Source organism: Chanodichthys erythropterus, chromosome 21 (genome assembly GCF_024489055.1).
Source record: "Chanodichthys erythropterus isolate Z2021 chromosome 21, ASM2448905v1, whole genome shotgun sequence".
NCBI classification, from domain to species: Eukaryota; Metazoa; Chordata; class Actinopteri; order Cypriniformes; family Xenocyprididae; genus Chanodichthys; species Chanodichthys erythropterus.
In genome coordinates this window covers 29509469-29530920 of record NC_090241.1, presented here as the reverse complement: position 1 = coordinate 29530920, position 21452 = coordinate 29509469, and the positions used below count along the sequence as shown (strand labels likewise).

The following is a 21452-nucleotide window of genomic DNA, read 5'->3' as shown; positions in this document are numbered from 1 at the left end:
AGAAATCAAAGGTGTTGTGTAAACATGATGCTTATTCTAGACTAGTTCTAGACTAAATGTGAGCATACATTTACTCATCTTCTTCTGTGTCCTATTCTTCTGTATTCCAGAATGTCAGCACAGCTGAAAGGCTTTTGTTAGTTTGAACTGCGCCCTCTACTGTACTGGCATGATTTTGCATTTCCTTCAGCCTGAGGCTTATTCTTTTCACTTTTGGTGTGAAAGAGCCTTTACATTTCGTTATAAAAACAAACAAACAAACAAACAGCCCATATGAGAAAAAGTAACGCAAAAGTAATATAATGCATTGCTTTCCATAAAAAGTAACTAACGCAATTAGTTACTTTTCTTTTAAGGAGTAACTTTCCCCAACACTGGTCACCACCTACTGGTGTCCTGATGTAACCTGCAAAAAGTGCCATTAAAACTCCCCAATGTATAAAAAATAAATACACAAATAGTCTAAAATGCAATAAAAAAGATGTTTAAAATGATGCAATAAAATGTTTATGAAATATTTAAAAAAGAAAAAGAAAAAAATACTGCTTCTGCTATAAATGTTCTTAGAGAATATATAGTGACAGGTTAAAGTCAGGTTTGTCTCGAGTCCTGATCCTATCGCTTCCTTCTCCCACCTGCCGCTTTCTTCATCTCTCTCGAGTTTCCTGTAAAGAACCTTTTATACTGACAGCGATTTGCAGACAAAGCGACTTAAGTCATTAATTTTTCAATTGGCAGCAACATGAGTCAAAGTGAACACTGGTATTCCAAATAAAAAATTCAGAAGAGTTGAACTCATGCAAACAAGCAGCAGTGTGATGCGATGACTATCAACGAGGCACAGTTGAATAGTGACCAACAGTAGACACTCAACATCCTGCAGCATTTGAATCGCTAACAGTGTGAATGGAGCTCAAGTTTAAAGGCAAAAGCTCATAAATAATGTTACATATTTGTACGAGCTCCCAGATATGACCCAGGACAGCGCATTTAAGCTGGTTGCAACTCTCTTGCACTAACTGGCCTTCTCTGACCTACCTGGAGGTTGTGTTCCAACAGTGATGTTTTTAAAAACATTTACCGAGGACCCAGAGGGAGGGTTATGTAGCAGGGTGAGGCAGCGTCTACAGAAGGACCAGATAGGTCGTTTTATCCTCCAAATAGGGCACAAGGCTTGACCCAAACGTGAAGGGCTGATCTATGTTGAGGGCTAATACCCTAAAGAGGGGTGTGAGAGAGCTCCTGGCGTTACTGAGATGGATCATGTGTCCATATCTCAGTAGGCCTTCTGCTGGGAAGTGCGTTTGATAAACTGACGACCTTGTCAGCTGGATAAATAAACCGGGGGAGGCAGAAACAGGTCATTTCAGATCGCGCTCTGTCAAGAGATCTGTTTACGGGAAGCCACCTTGATGAGCGTACCTTTGCTTTCGACTCCTCAACCTCAAGGTTAGTCGGCAATTACTGCAACGAGGGAAAAAAAGAGCCTTCCAATGAGTTTCGCCGTTATCACTAGAACAACAGAGCAATCACTTGTTGGTCAAGGAAAAAATAGGAGAGGGGAAAAATGGGACATGGAAAGGTTGTCTTCTGACACTTTTCCAATAGCCAGGTAATTGATATTGATTTTTTTTTTAGCGTGTACGAGTCAATGGTTCTTAAGACATAACATTCATTATCGCCGCATCTGACACTCACATAGCCGTGTCAAACCTTTACGAATTACAGCGTCTATCCGGTCTGACTTACTGTTAATGTGGTATAGTTGTATTTATAATGCAGGCCTTATTGATTAAGTTCGGTATAAATCAGGAATACAGAGAAAGACATTGATTTCTTTGGTATACACTGATATATAAAGGCAAAAATATGAAGTGAAGTAAATCCAATGTGCCATGAGCTCAACATCTCCAAATTTGGGGCATATTTACAAGAGAAACCACTGAAATTGGCTCACACAGAATTCACCCATGGCTTTTATCTAAGTCTTCACGACAGGCATTATTTGGTTTGTCAGTCAGAGACGGCTCTTGGGTTTAATAATGCGGGTGTCGCTCACTCCGTGGGTGTCCAAAGGGCTTGGCAATTCAGATATAATGGGAGTGATAAGAAATGATTGACAGAAGCATCTGGACACCAAGCCGAGCTCAAAGAGCAGGCGTTTTAGACAACCAGCTGTGTACAATGGTGTTTTTCTCCTTTTGGTATTAAAATAGCAAAAGAACGGTGGAGCTGTGAGCTAAAGCGGCTGTGACATTTCCTGCGAGCACTCGGCACATTGACCCCTTGTCTCGGGAGGACCAGCATTAAGTTTCCATGGCAATGCAGAGATTTGTAAAAATGAAAATGGAAGAGACGGGTAAAGACAAACGTGGAGGAAGAAGTATTAATCTCTACTTTTGTAAACCCAAAATACACAGGTACAAAATTTATATTCGTGCCACGGAGCTAAGTGTCAACTGCGACGTCAAGATGCATTCCCTGTAGAGAATAATTTGCGACGTATGCTGCTACTTTTTCCCCACCTTAAAAGGAGGCTCGCATTGCCTTGCCACTTATCCTGAGGTAATTTTCTTAACACATTCAACGTTGTTCAATTATTCAATGCACTGATTTAGTATGGGTACATTCGGCTCTTGCCATTCCACAAGATAATTCTATGTCATTTCACAATGTGAAATAAATCAACAAGGCACCAGCTGGCGTAATAATTTAGCTTTAAATCAGTTGTGCGCAGTATGGACTTAAATAATATGCCGAGAAATATGTTATGCTCTGCTATAAGCCACTTATATTTTACATATAAATCACTGACTCTCGAGACAGGAAACAAACTTAAAGGGTTAGTTCACACAAAAAATGCTGTCATTATTTACTCACCCTCAAGTAGTTCCAAACATGAGTGAGTTTCTTCTGTTGAACACAAAAGAAGATATTTTGAAGAATGTTGGTATCCAGACATTTGATGGTAGCCATTGATTTTTTTCCTACTATGGAAGTCAATGGCTACTGTCAACTGTTTGGTTACTCTCATTCTTCAAAATATCTTCATTTGTGCAGAAAAAAGAAACCCATAGAGGTTTGGAACAATGTGAGGTGAGTAAATGATGACAACATCTATTTGTCTATCCCTTTAACCATGAGCTTTTAAAACAGCAACATTTCCACTTTTAAACTTAAATATAAGTCTAACGAAACATTATTATGATCCGAAAGGTCTCAAAGGCCTCAAAAGACTTTTTGTCGATACCATTAGATATGAATGAATGAATGAATATTCAGTATTGAGTATTGGGTACAAAACAAGGTACTGTACGTATATATATATATATATATATATATTACTGTATTTACTGTATAAATGTATCCTGAGTGAGCATAAGAGACTTCTTTCAAAAACATTTAAAAATTTTTACTGACCTCAAACTTTTGAATGGTAGTGTATATGTGAAATCCATCAAAAAAATTGTGAAGAAACTCTGTATTTTTTTTTTTTTTTTTTTTTGATAATTACCATAATTTTAAGTAGGTTCTATTAGAAACAAAATGGCTACTACTTTTAAAGCGTGACATAAAAAAATATTGTTTTCAGTCCGACTGTGGTGACAGTTCAATAGAAAATCATTCATTCTTTAGTGAATGCTAGATTTTTCAATATTTATGATAAATATTTGACATTATGTTTGGATGGTGTTGAACTAGATTAAGCTTTAGACAAGGAAAAAAAACACATTTTGTGAGAAAATGGAAGAAGCAGGACATGTTTAACAAATTCGTCCAAAACAATTTCAGAACATAAACATATATTTTTCAGTTCTGTAGCTTGTTTGGTTCCATTACTCAAGAATCAATATAATAATAATAATAATAACAGATACAAAGTAACACAAAACAGCCCCAAACACAAACAAAAATGCTAACACATGAAAATTGTATCATTTCATGTTTGCAGTGCAGGGCATATTTCCAGTAGTAACCGAGGCTTTTAATTTCAGTAATATCTATCCCCAGGGTCAGCAGCTGCGCAGAAACTGTTTATCAGGGCCAAACACTGTGGGCTTGTGGGTGTACTCAAACCGGGCTCCTTTAATCACAAACGGCTCTTCAGCTTCATTCTTTCAGACTGATATTCATCTCTCTTTTTCTCACACTCATATGCACACAATTCCTTCTAGGAATAAAAAGAGCAACACACATATGATGCTCGAAATGTGCGAAGAGACCAAGATGGATTACTGGTGCTGCGCTGGCACATTCGTTCTTTGAAAAATTATATTAGCCTCTAAGTCCCCCAAGATAAATCTAATCCCACCGAGTCTAACATAGCACTTAGACTAGTAAAGAGCACGCCAAACTAATCACGGCCAAACCTCTGCATTCATTTGCATTCTGGTTGAGTTTTATTTCACCAAATTAAACTAATTGATCCTGAAGAGAGTTATTACTGCAGTAAAAAGGAAGGGGATTCAAATACACTGGGGTCACAAAGTCTGAGACCACTAGAGAAAATGTTTCTGTTTTGCATTTTTATAATCTAATGCACATTTTTTCAAAAATAATGATTGGTAACACTGTAGTTTAGGGTCCAATTCTCACTATTAACTACACTGTAAAAATTAATTGTTGGTTTAACTTAAAAAAAGTAAGTTACGTGGTTAACCTAAAATTTTGAGTTAATTGAAATTAAAAAATTTGAGTTAATTACAATGAAGGCGATTGGTTTAATCAACAGAAAATCAAGATATTATGTTATCTGAACCATATTCATTACCTAAGTTGATTTGACAAAAGAAAAAATGTTGTGATTTTTTTTACAGTGTAGTTGCTTATTATAATGCATATTACTAGCTACTACTTTACTACTACTATTACTATTACTACTACTAAAGCTTATTATTGTTTAATGTATTATTGTTTAATAATACTTATAAAGCACATATTAATGCCTTATTCTGCATGACCATATTCTACATCCCTTAATCCTACCCAATACCTAAACTTAATAACTACCTAAATAATAAGCAGGAATTAGGAGTTTATTGTGGCAAAAGTCATAGTTAATAGTTAGTTAATAATGAGAATTGGACCCTAAATTAAAGTGTGACTGAATTATTTTATTAATTTAACAAATAGCGAAGAACATTTGATGTTCTGTACAAAGCAGTTCACAATAAAACTAATGTAATTAGTGACCCAAAATAATGCAAAATCTAAAATATTTCTTCATTTTAGTCATAGCTCAAAATCTAGAAATTTTTTTAGAATTTTCTTTTTTCAAAATCTTCAATCTCTCCAGATTTAAATGGAAAAAAATAAATCCAGATTTTCACATGTGGATTTAGACATTTGGACCCCATTGTATATTTAAGAAAAATATCAAAAGACTAACAGACTAATTGTTCCATCGAGAATTTGATTAAAGTTACGCATCAATTGTGTGAGACTGCAAACATAACATTAGTGGCAATCAATGTGCTGTCCACCATCTTGATTGACCAATTGTCTGCCGTGCAAATCTATACCTATAGATTGTCTGTGGCATGGCTGCGCCACACGGCATATCAAATTATGCTCTGCTAGTTAAAAGAGTCTTTTAGCCAACATTAGCAAAACACAGCCATAGGAGGTTAAGTAAATGACATTCTATTTAAAGGGGTGGGTAATATGTTGATAGAGACCCTCTATGGTTGGGTTTTAACCAAGAATTTGAAGCTTTGGGGCATGTTCCAGATCTCCGCTGGTGGGCCCATTCCCCTTCAAATGACATTCTACTGACTGACACCGCCTAATTTCCCCTGGTGAGAGAGGAATATGAAATTAAAATGAACCATATGAGCTGGCAACACAACAGTTTAGGCAGATGAGCCTTAAGGTGAGCTAATGAGGAAAATGTATTCGTATTTATTTTTTGGCTGTGAGAAACGTTCTGTTTTATGGTGGCATCATGTTCAATCTTTATGTCTATGAGACGGCAAGTTCCAAACAGGTGTTCAATTAGATTAAAAATAAAAAAAAAAGCAGAACAATGGGCTTCGCTGTGGAAAAAAACAGAAGGTGACATCTAAAAATAATAAACAACTTTCTTTTTTAATAAATGCAACAGCATGTTGCATACATTGTGTATTTTTACCATGACTATTAAATTAAAGTGCCTGGTTTTGAAGGAAAGAAGAAGTTAAGGCGAGATGTCAAAGAACTTAGCGAATACATTCAGGTGCTTTTAAGCATTAGGCTGAAAATCAAGTTAAGGCTTAATTCTATAATAACAAGATAAGGGAAAGTGGGCTTAATTAGATAAGTAAACGGATCCCAGCCCTCAAACGTGTCCTATATCAGCAATGACAGCAGCTCTGCTCGCCTCCACAACCTCTCCTATACGGAGCTTTCTGAATTGATATCGCGCCGCCCTTCATTCACCTGCACTGCAGCCTTCTGTGGCAGACGCGCTTTTAAATGGAAATCATCCTGACAAGCAATCACTTCATAGAGTGTACTCATCCCACTCCTCCTCTCTTTTCTGCTTCATCTTTCGCTCTCGCTCTGTAAAAGCACAGACCGCATCTACAAGTGGGAAGTTAACTCAACATTAGCATGTTACCAAAAGACGGTCGGCATACTGTTTTATATATTATGTCCATGAAAAAACAGGTCACAGGCCAAACAAACCAAAAAATTATACTAGAAAAAAATTATATAGACAATGAAGCCTATTTTAGAACCACTGTGTTTTTGTGACAATTAAGCACATTATCATCAGTATAATTACTGTCATGTCTGGACATTTTATAATTGTAATTCCCATTATGTTGATTCTCATTACATTCTCATATTTTTCTAATTAATATTTAAATAAATATCCATTAAAGGTAGCACACAAAATACTACTTTAATGTATGAATAATTGTCATAAACATAATGTCACAATGCATAAGTCCTAAAATATGCTTCATTTTCTTTATGGAAAATATAAATTCTTCGTACTGCCTTAAAATAAGGTCCCATTTGTTAACATTAGCATTAACTAACCTTAAAAATGAACAATTCATTTGTTACAGTATTTATTAATCTTTGTTAAGATTAGTTAATAATAATATAACTGGTTATTTCATGTTAGCTTAGGTTCATTAAATAATATTAAAGGGGTCCATGAATATGATTCAACTTTTTTAACTTTAGTTAGTGTGTAATGTTGCTGTTTGAGCATAAACAACATCTGCAAAGTTACAACGCTCAAAGTTCAATGCTAAGGACTAAAACAAACTTTTTCCCGGGTTGGTTGGTGACATCACAAACCCCAAAATTTACATAAACCCTGCCCCCAGGAACACGCAACAAAGCCGACTCTGGTTTGAATAATGTAAGGCTGTACACCATTACTGACGATCGTCATTTTGGCTGCGTGAGATTCTCCAGCTTTGTTGCTGTTGAGCAACTGAAGTGTGAGCTGTTAAAGCTCCGCCCTCTTCTGGAAAGGGGGCCAGAATCAGCAGGGACACACACAAAAAAGGCATGTTTTTATAGGTCTGCTTTAACAAATGCAACTTTTGATTTTAATAATGTATTAGTTGAATGTTGAAACTAACATTAACTAACATTCAGATTCAGAATTCAGAAACCCTTGTTATTATTGACACCGGTGGACGTTAAGTGAGTTGCAAATCTGTGGCTTTGAACGAATAGTCAATGATTCATTCATAAATACAGCTGCTTTGATACTGAATAAATGACTTGATGATTCACTCATGAAAACAGTGACTTACCGCCACCTACTGGTGGTTTTAATGTAATATTTAGAAGTATCACTTTGTTTTTATCATCATCATCAGCCAGCAACTTAAGGCACTTAACAAATAACGCACAAGAGACTGAATGTGATTCATTGTCCCAATATACTCAAGGCAAAGTTTTTTTTCCTTCTTTGCTTAGAAATAAAAAGTTGGAAATACCTTTGCAGCAATATACCATTAACAAACATCCAGACTTCATCCACACTGCTGAGAGTGTGGATGAATATGTAAATTTAGTTTCGATGAATATGTAAATATGTGCTGCACATTTTCCTCTCAATAAGTAAACACAAACACGACAGTTATCTGATCATAGCTATGTTGATATGTTCGCACCAGCTCTGCGATTCACCGGCATCATGTCGACAGTTGAAATAATTAAAATCACACTGTTATAATAGTTTGATTAATAAGTATATTTGAGACTGTAGATCATATAGCTCTGGCTATGTGAGACTATAGTTTGAATTAATCCCTTTAACACATTGACAGTACAATAAAGAATAGCTCTTTCGGCATTATCCTGAACATTGTATAAGCATTCGTTTCATGAGAGAGGCTCTTGACTGGGAGTGTGTGCATAAATATCACATCCTTTAGATTTTCCTGGCAAAAACGCCCCGAGTCCTTCACATACAGTAAAAATCCGTTTATAGCAGTGTTAATTTTGGCAGCCATTTTTGATTTAGTCTAAGTCTTTAGCTTAAGACGAAAATGCTCCTTAGTCTTAGTCACATTTTAGTCATTTTAGTCTTTCATATTTTAGTCTAGTTTTAGTCGATAAGAAGTCATCACATTTTTGTCAAGTCTTAGTCATTACTTTTAGTCAAACTACAGTTACCAACATTAATTTTGTTAGCTATTTTATACGTAGTCTTTAGACAAAATAGTCATAAGTTTTCTCTTTAGACCAATTCTTTTAAGATTATGAAAAATTTGAATCAAGGTAAGAGATTGTACTGACACTGCACTCTTAGCAGTAGCACTTGTGCACATGTACATATTCTCTTTCAGTGGTTCTCAAACTTTCTAGACTAGAGTGTCGTAACCCCTGAGGGATTTAACATCCTTCTGTGTTTTCCACTTAGACTGCAAATCGATTTTTCCAGTGCATTTTTTTTACCTTCATAAATACCTTTGTAAAATAAATAATGCCTTAATTATGTTTTTTTTTTAAATGCAATAAATACAATGATGATAAAAACAAAGTGATACTTTTAAATATTACATTAAAACCGCCAGTAGGTGGCGGTAAGTCACTGTTTTTATGAGTGAATCATCGAGTCATTCATTCAGTATCAAAGCAGCTGTATTTATGAATGAATCATTGACGATTCGTTCAAAGCCACAGATTCGTTCACGAAACAGCTTGTGTGCTGCAGTTCTGCTGTGGCTTTCATTGCAAAATAGAGCAAAAATACTGACAATACTATTTAAAATGTACATATTACCCTTTTGTTTGTTGATCTGTATAAAATCATCGTGAAATTATATTATATTATATTCGGGCAATATTCTTGCTGGTATAATATGATTAAAAACAGCAACTTGCAGAAGGGTATGTTTTTGTATGGAAGAGAGTTTTAATCTTAAATCTACATGTAGTCTATGTCTATATTTGTTCTTCATGCTAGTAAGTGCTAAATCCCCACTTTCACAAAGGTAACGTTATATTGTCGAGAACAGCACTAATGTAGTGCGATGCTGGCTTGTGTGGGTGCAGTCAGTTTTGACCGCGAAAGATGAGGCAATTTGATTGAATGTCGTGTATATACGACATTTTACCTCCTAGAATGAACGGCACTTTTCACATACGTCAGTTTGAGAACCACTGCTGGATATCAGCCTGCAATTTGGTCCCAGATTTAGTCAGTAAACGAGCAGCGCAATATAGACACTTTAATTTAAGTAGAAAATCTCAAATGAAGAGCGCCGAACTCCAGCTTACTTGTGTTTTCAGATTATCCGCACTGCTTCACGCATGTATAGAGGGCTCGTGGTTGCCAGATAGCAAAGATTAATTAAAACGTGTTCTTTTAACAGAAAAGCTCTGATTGGGGGTTTAAATTCTGGATATCTGGCAACCGTAAGCATGACCGCTAGTAAAGACAGTCTGTAATGTTTTGTCTCTTTTATTCGACAAAAACAAAAAGTGATTTCAAAAGTGTTTAGTCTTTCAGCCACATTTCAGTATCATCTTTTTTCGTCAACAATATTGCATGTGTAGTTTTAGTCACGTTATCGTTAAATGAAATTGGTGTCGTCTCTCATCGTCTCGTCTTAGTCATGGAAAAAAGGTCATCAACGAACATTTTTCGTCATAGTTTTAGTTAACGAAATTGACACTGGTTTACAGGCTTTCACAGACAACCTAGGAAGTTGGGGACGGTCTGTTTTTTGTTACAACCTTGAAATCTTAAATGAAACAAATGGACCTTGTAAAGTGTTACCAATTTCTTAATTATTTCTTCTGATTTTGGGATGCAATTTCACTTTTGGGAGATTCACCCACATGTACATTTGGCCCAGGGTTTCCTATCTACTTCCTCTGCAATAGTCCAGAGCTAGAAATTTCATGAAGATCAAAAGAAGACAGTCCAAATTTCCTCCAAAACCCATTCCATCATATATACCAGGCAACCTTTCATCTTCTTCAAAAGGCTATTCTTTGAGAGAGGGCAATTTCAGACATACAGCTTTGTGAAAAAAGAAAGTCAACTCTCCATTAGTTTGTCTTTTACAAATTATGCCTCTACAGAAAACCTTTGATCCTTTGTGCTAACTTAAATTCGTACATCTAATATTGTCACCTAGTACCGAACGTGTACAGATTTCAAATTATGAAGAGTTAATGAATCACCTTTCCTCTTTAAAACCACAGGCAACTCTTTGTGCAAACATATATGTGCCTAATGAAATTAAATAATTCACCATTACTAAAAGAATGTCAAAAACCAGTAGACCACACAGACACTTAAAAAACAAAAAAAAACAAAAAAACAAAATCTGTAATATTACATATTCAAAAGGACACACAGTGGCTGTAATTGTATCTAACAACTAGCCAGTGTTAATAACCTCCCTTGGGCTGCACCGAGCCTCACACAAACTTATTATATCCTACTGTTTGTTAAACAAGTGCACATCAGCACAGCACAGGCAAAAATTAGCTGTCAACTCAACCGCCTAGATTCTACACTACTGCAAGGCAGTCATGTACAATCAAGTCAAAATCAGCTTCGGAAACATGCACTCGGGCGCAGCAAAGTCAGCTCGAAAACATCAGCCCATCCGCTGACCTGTCCTACCTAAAACAGCTGATTGTATATCTAGAACAAATCCCCTGCCCTATCTCTTTTATTTATGTGTTTCTCCTATGGGTATTATTTATTTTACTGCAGTGTACGACTTTGAAAAGGTTTGCGTTTCAGGAGCTGCCACTGTCTTCTTACACAAAAAAGAAAAGAAATTCACCTTGCCGTTTCAGCGGCTTTCTTGTCACTGATGTCATCTAAGCTGATGACCCAGCTCAGGACCAATATTGTTTATTATATATATAAAAAAGGATCCTTAAAATCAAATATTAAAATGTATTAATATTACAATAAACAGCATAGGCAATATGTTAACTAACATCGAAATTAGAGTATTTTAGATGGTCTGCTTAATATCTGCTCACAGTTCATTTTGATGGTTCCTCAATAGACATTCTACTGACTATACGTAAATTTGCAACTACATTCCATGATATAAAGTCAGAATTGGGATATAAATTCAGAATTACGTGATATAAAGTCAGAATTGGGAGTTATAAAGTCAGAATTGTGATATAAAGTCAGAATTGTGAGATAAAAACTCGCAAATGTCCATATTGTAAGGGAAAAAAGACATTTTTTTTCTCAGAATTGCAAGTTTATATCTCACAATTCCAACTTTATAAGTTTATTTCATGCAATTTTGACTTTATTACTCACAAATGTGAGTTTAAATCTTGCAATTCTGAGAAAAAAGCCAGAATTGTGAGATCCAAACTTGCAATTGCGAGAAAAAAGTCAGAATTGTGAGATACCTTTTTTATCTTTTTTTTTTTATTTAGTGGCAGAAATAAGCTTCCATACTAATGAGACTAAGTTGACATGTCAAAGTGAGTAGAATGTCTAAAGTGTTACCAAATAAAATACATGCAGTGCAAAAATACTACTTTTATGTAGAAATACTTTTAATATGTACAACTTAATATATCATTTAATATATGTCAATGCATACGTTCCTAAAAATATTCTTCATTTTCTTTGATTAGTTTGACTAGTTTACAATACTGTGATACCTCACTCATGAACGTGCTAAAAACAGCAAGGGTAGATGTTCCTATCAGAACAGTCCTGCGACCCATTTCAGGGTCACGACCTGCTAGTTTAGAGCCACTGATCTATAGAATGTCCAGGTAGACACATCAGTTACAAATGCGACAGAAATGGCATCCATCCCTCCCTCCCTTTCGATCCCTTTCCTTTCCTCTCTGGCAGAAAAAAGGGGCTGCTGCTATGAAGATGGATTATCCTGCTGGTGACACCGTCTCCTCTCTTTCTCCGCCATCAAGGAGAGCTTGCACAATTATGCCAATTAATCTTACACAAAAGGAGTTCAAATGCACCCTGCTTTGATTAGGTCTGGCTCCCAGACAGGTGCTTGCACTCAGCATGCATCCACATACACGCACACACACACAAACGCCCATTTGCATAAAACAATACATCTGATTATGAATTAGTCTCTAATGGCATTTCCACTTAATGAGAGTGGTGTCTTTATACCTGCTGCTGTTTGCAAGGTTAGCAAGAGCTGACAGGGACGCAATATAAATAAGTGGAATAAATCACAGCTTAAAGCTGACATGAAACCGCATTTGCAATCCTTTTTATTTCATGTATATGGCATATAAAATCAAGTCCCATCTTGCTTTTTTTATAAGACCTGTCTATAAATGATAAAACGTAATCAAATTAATTACATAATATGCTGGTTAATTAAATTAAATCTGATACATACTCAGAAAAAAAATTATATAATTATATTATAAAATTGTATATAATTTAATATAAGCTGGTTTATTTGAAGATATACTATGTAACTTTTTTTGTTCAAAATGAACAAAATTTAAATAACGAGCCAATACACCATGTTTTTGTCTTACCCTGATTCACTATGGTAAGACTGTTGGGATGGTTTTCATGGGAAATTGCATACATATGTCACTCATTACTTAGTGAATCTTTAAGCTCCTGGTTTTTATTGGTCAGTTAACATGTAGTTCTGCCCCAAACTCACACTATTGCCTAATCAAATTATAAATTATTTAAAATTACTCTTAGATCATTAAAGGTCTAGTTCACTTCAGAATTAAAATTTCCTGATAATTTACATGTCACCCAAGATGTTCATGTCTTTCTTTCTTTAGTTGAAAAGAAATTTTTGAGGAAAACATTCCAGGATCTTTCTCCATATAGTGGACTTCAATGGTTACCAACGGGTTGAAGGTCCAAATTGCGGTTTCAATGCAGCTTCAAAAGGCTCTACTTTTTAATATGTATATACTTTTTAACCACAAATGCTCTTCTTGCACTCTGCGATGCGCCACCCATTACGTAATCACATTGGAAAGGTCACACGTCTCATTTTCTCCTCCAACTTCAAAATCATCCGACATAATGTTACCTTTTTGTAATGGCCGTTTGACTTACTCTTTGCATGTTCACTTTGTAAACATTGGGTCGGTACTTCCATCCAACATCATGCTTGACTTTTCCAACGTGACAACGTTATGCATGAAGTCATGTCACACATCCCAGAGCTAGTGCAAGACGAGCATTTGTGGTTAAAAAAGTATATATATATATATATATATATATATATATATATATATATATATATATATATATATATATTTTTTTTTTAAGAACATGACAGATTGTTTCGCTAGACAAGACACTTATTTTTGGGATCCTGTAAAGCCATTTGAAGCTGCATTGAAACTGCAATTTGGACTTTCAACCTGTTGGAAACCACTGAAGTCCACAATATGGAGAAAAATCCTGGAATGTTTTTGTCAAAAATCTTTTCGACTGAAGAAAGAAAGATACAAACATCTTGAATGACATGGGGGTGCGTAAATTATCAGGAAATTTGAATTCTGAAGTGAACTAATGTTACGGATCCCTTGTTTCCCTGGACTCCATTTCCCAGAATCCTCCTGTTTCATCACCTGCACTCACTTCCCTCGTCAGCTCCCCATCGTCACTCATCACCTGCACCTGGACTCTATTGTTAGCACTCCCTTTATATTGCACTCACTCCCTTCACTCCTCGTCCGTCTTGAATGTTGTATAACGTGTATGTTTGGTTCTCCTTGCCTTCTGTGTATTAAATACTACGTGTAATTGTGGAAATCCGTATCTGCCTCTTCTCTACACCAGCATACCATAACAGAAAGACGGACCAATACCGCTGGATTTCCACTAGAAGATGGAGACACTCCCCGGCTCCCTGGCTACCGCTCCTCCAACGCCTCTCACTCACCTTTCGGCTGGCGATCGCCTCATCGGGCTTCTTCAGGTTGGTCGTTCACTGGAGAGGTATGTGGAGGAGTTCGTTGAGCTGGCTTATCTGACTGACTGGCCCGATGCTAATTTAATCGCCCTGTTTTTGGACGGTCTGGATGACAACACTCTCCGTTTCCATGAACCTGATTATCGTCTCTCCTTAAGTGAAACTATCAATTTTATTTTGTTTTTGAATAATTCCAAATTCTATGTGGATGAGTGTTGGTCTCCAGTCCGTCCAGAAACACGGTCGGCTGGGCCAGTTAGTCAGCCTCCGTATTCCTCCGCTTACCCCCCAGTGAACTTCCTTCCTGCCCCACGCTGGGCCCACACTCTCCTGCTGGGTCCGGAGAGCGGAGGAGGAGGAAAAGACCTGCCGCTGAGCCCTTTCCAGCCTTCACTGAGCCCGTCTCTCCAGAGCCCGTTCCCGTTCCTACAGGAATTTTAATTGTATTCGAGGGTATGGATTGGCCCTCTGTTCAAGTCTCCGCCGCCGAGCAGGCAGCGCCAGTTTCCGCCGCCGAGCAAGCAGCGCCAGTCTACGCCGCCGAGCAAGCAGCGCCAGTCTCCGCCGCCGAGCCCGCATCTCCAGTCTCAGCCGCCGCCGCCGAGCCCGCATCTCCAGTCTCAGCCGCCGCCTACGAGCCCTCAGCTCCAGTCTCAGCCGCCGCCTACGAGCCCTCAGCTCCAGCCGCCGCCTACGAGCCCTCAGCTCCAGCCGCCGCCTACGAGCCCTCAGCTCCAGCCGCCGCCTACGAGCCCTCAGCTCCAGCCGCCGCCTACGAGCCCTCAGCTCCAGCCGCCGCCTACGAGCCCTCAGCTCCAGCCGCCGCCTACGAGCCCTCAGCTCCAGCCGCCGCCTACGAGCCCTCAGCTCCAGCCGCCGCCTACGAGCCCTCAGCTCCAGCCGCCGCCTACGAGCCCTCAGCTCCAGCCGCCGCCTACGAGCCCTCAGCTCCAGCCGCCGCCTACGAGCCCTCAGCTCCAGCCGCCGCCTACGAGCCCTCAGCTCCAGCCGCCGCCTACGAGCCCTCAGCTCCAGCCGCCGCCTACGAGCCCTCAGCTCCAGCCGCCGCCTACGAGCCCTCAGCTCCAGCCGCCGCCTACGAGCCCTCAGCTCCAGCCGCCGCCGCCGAGCCTGCCGCTCCAGCCGCCGCCGCCGAGCCAACTGCTCCTATGAACTGTGTTTTTGAACCCTCCAGCCCAAAGACTGCTTCCCCTCCCTGCCTCCCTCTCCCGCCTCCGTCCATATGTCTCAGCACTGTACCTCCACCTCAAGCCCCTTCGCCCAGATCTCCACCTCGGACCTCTGGGCGATTACCTACACCCTGGCTCCAACCTCCCTCGTCTCCACCATGGCCCATCAGTCCTCCAGCCTCACAAGTCTCCATCCTGCCCCCGTTCACACCTTGTTCATTCGTCAGCCTGCCCTCACTTCTGGACTGCACTCCTCCGTCTTCGCTCCGTCACTCCGTCCCTCAGCTCCAGTTGGCCTCCTCACTCCCCCCAGTGTTCACTTTGTTGTCTGTCGTCTGTCTTCAACTGCGGCCTTCGGGAGCCCCGGCTGCGCTTCGGTCGGCGGAGCCGCTGGTTCCGCCATCTCCCGCCGGTCCTTCAACGCTGCCTGGGCTCAACGGCTCGAAGGCTTCGGCACCTGACTCTCCACGGCAGCCCGCTGCACCTGACTCTCCACGGCAGCCCGCTGCACCTGACCCTCCACGGCAGCCCGCTGCACCTGGCCCGCCATGGCCGCCCACGGTCCCAGAACCGCCATGGCCGCCCACGGCTCCTGACCCGCCATGGCCGCCTTCGGCTCCTGACCCGCCATGGCTTATGAGCCCGCCCTGGAGACCTCCACTCCTGTCTGCTCATTCCCCTGCTCCGGCTTGAGGTCTCCAGGGCGCCCGTTACGGATCCCTTGATTCCCTGGACTCCATTTCCCAGAATCCTCCTGTTTCATCACCTGCACTCACTTACCTCGTCAGCTCCCCATCGTCACTCATCACCTGCACCTGGACTCTATTGTTAGCACTCCCTTTATATTGCACTCACTCCCTTCACTCCTCGTCCGTCTTGAATGTTGTATAACGTGTATGTTTGGTTCTCCTTGCCTTCTGTGTATTAAATACTACGTGTAATTGTGGAAATCCGTATCTGCCTCTTCTCTACACCAGCATACCATAACAACTAATTCTTTAGAGTGATTGCATTATGTACTTTAACATCGATTGATTAACATCTCACAGGAACACTGTTGTACATAAGTTAATTCAGTTTTTATAACGAGTAACGGGAATGAATAGAGTATGTGTATGTGTACATACTGTAAGTGTGTGTAAGCATAGGTGTACAAGACATTGCCAAAGGAGCTTGAAAGAAAGTCAGCATTTTCCAGAAATGCATTCAATTCTGCAAAAAGTTCCCTGGCTGGCTTCCATCTATTGACAATGCAATCAAACATTCTGACCAGACCTTGCTGGCCACAATACAACCTGGGACATGTACGTGCAAACTTGTGATTTATCCATTTTTCTTTTTAATTACCTCTGTGTCAAAGATAGGTGAGGAGGTCTAGGTGGAATACCGTTCATGATCAAAGTCAGAAAAGAGCATTATTTTCTTCTAAACCACAGAGAGGGTCCAAAAGGCATCAAAAATAATGTTTTAATAATAAGACTTCCCATGAATGAATACTCAGTCTTTGCCTTTTTTCCTGACTGCAAAGGCAGAGTGGCAAGATTTAATATTTAAATATCCTGCAAGATATGTATGCTGTCTTAAAAAAAAAAAAGACAATTCTTTAGATCTACTTAAACGGCAAACACCCATTCAGCACCTAAATGGCTTCTTAAAATTCAAATAAGGCTCTTAGCAATCTTTGTAACTACGGAACGCTTCGTTCCCCAAAAGAAAACAAGCACTGTCTAACACGATATTTATAGCAAATAAAGCACAGCAAAGACTATTATCTAAAGTGGTAGGGTTTAGGACATTTTCGTGCCAGGCAGAAAAAAGAGAAAAGTCTTCCATAATGTGGTCAAGATAGAGCGGCCCCAAAAAGTACTTGGACACTTAGGCCTCACTTAAAATGTCTGAATTTCATTACATTATATAACAAAATATCAAACTAACCTTTCTGAGCAATTCTCTCCAATAAATTTTAGTGGATTTATGAAGTCAGTGACCTGCAATTAAGCATGTTTCACTAAGTGTGACAACCATCTAAATGCTTTTTTTAATCTTCATTTTCAACAGATTATTATGGAAGCTTGTTTCCACCAATGAATAAAAAATAAAAAAGGTATAATTGTGACTTTTTATCTCACAATTCTGACTTTTTTCTCAGAATTGCGTGATATAAACTCACAATTGCGAGTTATAAAGTCAGAATTGTAAGTTATATAGGCAGAATTGTGTGATATAAAATCACAATTCTGAGAAAAAAAGTCATTTTTTCACCCTCAGAATTGGACTTTATATCTCACAATTCTGAGAAAAGAAATCAGAATTGTGAGTTTATAACAGGCAATTGTGAGTTTATAACTCGCAATTCTGACATTGTAATTCACATTTGCAAGTTTATATCTCGCAATTTTGAGAAAAGAAGTCAAAATTGTGAGATAAAAAGTCGCAAATTTCCTTTTTTATTTTGTATTTATTGGCTGAAACAAGCTTCCATTGTATATATATTGTTTTGCTTAAAATGGTGCACGTTTATCCTTTTTGAAAATACGTCATCGAATGCACTCACATTCAGACATTTTTAAGTGTAACTTACCATAAGCGCTCAAAAGATATTCTGCGCAAGGATTCCCAAAATTAAACCATAACAAACTGGACAACACATATTCTGTTTGTGAATAAAATGTCTGAATATAGTGTGTAAAAGAAGAATGAAGAGATGCAAAACATAGTGAAAGAAAGAAAGCCGTCTCATGGCAAATCAATTTTCTGCCTTGACTCTTCAAGGTGTATACTTCAAGAATTCATCAGCTTTGCTGTCCTCTCACACAGGACAGCACAAGGACATTGACAGCATAACCTCTATGCAAACGGCCCGCCACTCTGTTTGATGAGTGCCAACACCAACTTTGTATATGTAAACGACGGGCAACCGTGGTGTGCACACACTGACAGATGCATACATAAACACACGCAGACGCACTGAACTTTGCCTATCTCAGTGTGGTCAAACGCAAACGCTCTGGGTCGGTGACATACTGCACTTGTATCAAGCTGGGTCTGGCTGAGACAGGGACATATGTTTGTTGATAAAGGCTGGTCTGGCAGGGACGCTGACCTCCTACTAAGAGTGCAGAGAAGTTGATTAACACCCTGCCTTTGCTCAGGAGGGAATCATCTGATAAACCTGCAAAGTCCAGTTATGAGGGACTGCATGATCCTTACAGGAGCTGATAATAAGAACATCAGGTTTCATTCGAATAATTATGTGTGCTCACTGATCTCTGTGCAAAATGTGCATCTTTTAGAAAACTTCACCACAGTTGAAGTGATGAAATACTGTGTCCTAAAAATACAATCTAATGCCTTTAGACAGTATTTTTGGATGCCATAGCCTTGCTGGAAGAAAAACCTCCAGCATAAACCAGTTAGAGATAGACTGGTCTATTTTGCTGGTTTTAGAAAGGTTTGTCAGCTGGTCATGATGGGAAACCAGTTGGTTAACCAGTCAAAACACAAACTGATCCAGACTATGATCTGATCCGCACTACCATTTACATTTAGTTTTGAGTTGGTAAGATTTTTGAAAGAATTCTCTTATGTTCACCACGTCTGCATTTATTTGATCAAAAACACAGTGAAACTGTATTATATTATTACAATTTAAAATAAGTGTTTTCTACTTAAATATATTTTACAATGCGATTCATGCGATGGCAAAGCTGAATTTTCAGCATCATTACTCCTGTATTGAGTGTCCCACGATCTTTCAGAAATCATTCTGATGTGCTAATTTGATGCTCAAGAAACATTTCTTATTAATATAAATATTGAAAACAATATTTGTGGAAACAGTGATACATTCTTTTTCAAGATTCTCTGATGTATAGAAAGTTCCACAGAAGTAGAATAGAAATCAATAGAAATCTTCTGTAACATTATAAATGTCTTTACTCCCACTTTTGATCAATTTCACGCATCACTGCTGAATAAAAGTATTAATTTCTTTCAAAAAACAAATCTTACTGATCCCAAACTTTTGAACGGTATTGTGATTAATAACATACAATTTGCATTCACCTTACCCTAACTTTATAATATTTTATATAATTATATTAGTATATGTATATAAGATTTCATATTTCATTTTATAATATTTTAAGGCAGTATGTTTGATAACAGGGTCATGCACGTCCTGATATTGCTGAGTTAGATGCGTTCCTGGGTCAACATATTTTGTTGATCCTGGAACAACATTCTAGTCTGAAGATTTAGTCTTAACCCTATTCCTACCCCTAAACCTAATAAGTTATCCCAAAAATCAGAGGGAAATGATAGATGAATAACACTGATGTAGAAGCACCAATTCATGATTTTAAGCCTAAACTTGACATAATCTGTAAACTTGTCCCTCAAACTTGATTGGTTGATTTGAATGTTGTTCCAGGATCAACAAAAATGTTGACCCAGGAACATGTTGAACTCAGCAATACCAGGTTATGCACACACATTAGAGATCTGCAGTACACGTCTGCATAAAATGGGCCACTACGAGGCTCTTGTATTTAGGGGAGTGAGCAAATAACAGAAGGAGATAGTAAAACAAAATGAAAGAAAGAGAAAAGAGCATTTGAAGCTGAAACACAAAGCCCACCAGAGACATATCGTTGTGACCCTTAGCAGAGACATGCTGAGACATGCTTTTTCTCTGGCTGTTGTAGTGGGATTCCACAGGCAGAGATGAATGGCTAAAGTCAGTGGCAGTGCTTTGTTGCTGTGAATAACAGAAATGATTTGACAAAGACGTTATATCAAAAACCAGATCTGGAGCATAAACGCAGTATTGTGGGCTCATCATCCCACAGTCCAGTTGACTGTTCCTGGATCAAACTGGAAAAGCTTTGGTTTTGTAGCATTATATAAAAAGACTGCAAACAGAGGAAAGGCTCTGCAGATATGACTAATGACATCTGAGTGGGATAAGGGATTACCTGCTGCTTTCTCGGAGGGCGTCGTTGCCTTTGCGCCAGGAGATTGTGCCTCGAGGAGACATCTTGGGCTTGCATTCAATGAGAACATCGCCACCTTCTTTCACTAAAGTGAGGCCCTTCAGCTGGTTTTGGGAGAAATCAGGAGCGATAGCTGAAATGAAAGAGCAAGTTTTAAATTATATTAAGAGTATACGTCAACAGAAATCACAGAAAATGTTTCACAACTTCAAACTAATAGCTAAAACTCTCATGCAACTATTTTCAGTTACATACAAATAAAGGAATGTTTTATAATCAAAACAAGTACAGTGACAACACAAAATTAACTTTAAGCTGATTTCTGTCGGAGCGTTTGGCACGATAATGGGTATGACAATGTTGATATTTTTGGTCTTGGCAGAACAGATCTGCTACGCTGCTGCTGCAGAGCAAGTACAGTACTTGCTACTGCCAACAGATACATGACACGCTGCTGTGAGCAAGTGAGACATGCTGCTGCTGTACAATATAGCGTACATGAATTACCCATAGCAGATCTATACAGGTGGAGCTGGGGAAGGTGTAGGGTTTCTGAAAGTACTCTGCACTGCTAAGGCAAATGCACTTGAAGGTTGAACACGCAAGCTGATACAGCAGGAACCAATCAGCTGTGCCCTATAGAGAATGATCTGATTGCAAGCAGGTAAGTTAAGAACCTGTGCACTGTGCAACCTCAGACTGTGCCAGCTAGAGTTTCATGACAGAACTTTGTATATATACACACTTAAAAATTTACTGTCTTTCTCTTAAAAATCACTTTATTTCAGTAGTCCACTTTAGACATTCTACTAACTATAGTAACTTTGCAACTACATGTCAACAAACTCACATTAGAGTATTAAAGATGGTCTGCT

At 38.8% G+C, this 21452-nt stretch overlaps 1 protein-coding gene across 1 annotated transcript in view; it reads right to left on the bottom strand.

Moving 5' to 3' along the window:
• cntn4 (contactin 4) overlaps nt 1-21452 on the bottom strand; it is a 126206-nt gene that overhangs the window by 37650 nt on the left and 67104 nt on the right. The window contains exon 12 of the mRNA XM_067372625.1: nt 20560-20710. Coding sequence (XP_067228726.1) covers nt 20560-20710 — 151 coding nt within the window. The remainder of the gene's footprint in view (nt 1-20559; nt 20711-21452) is intronic.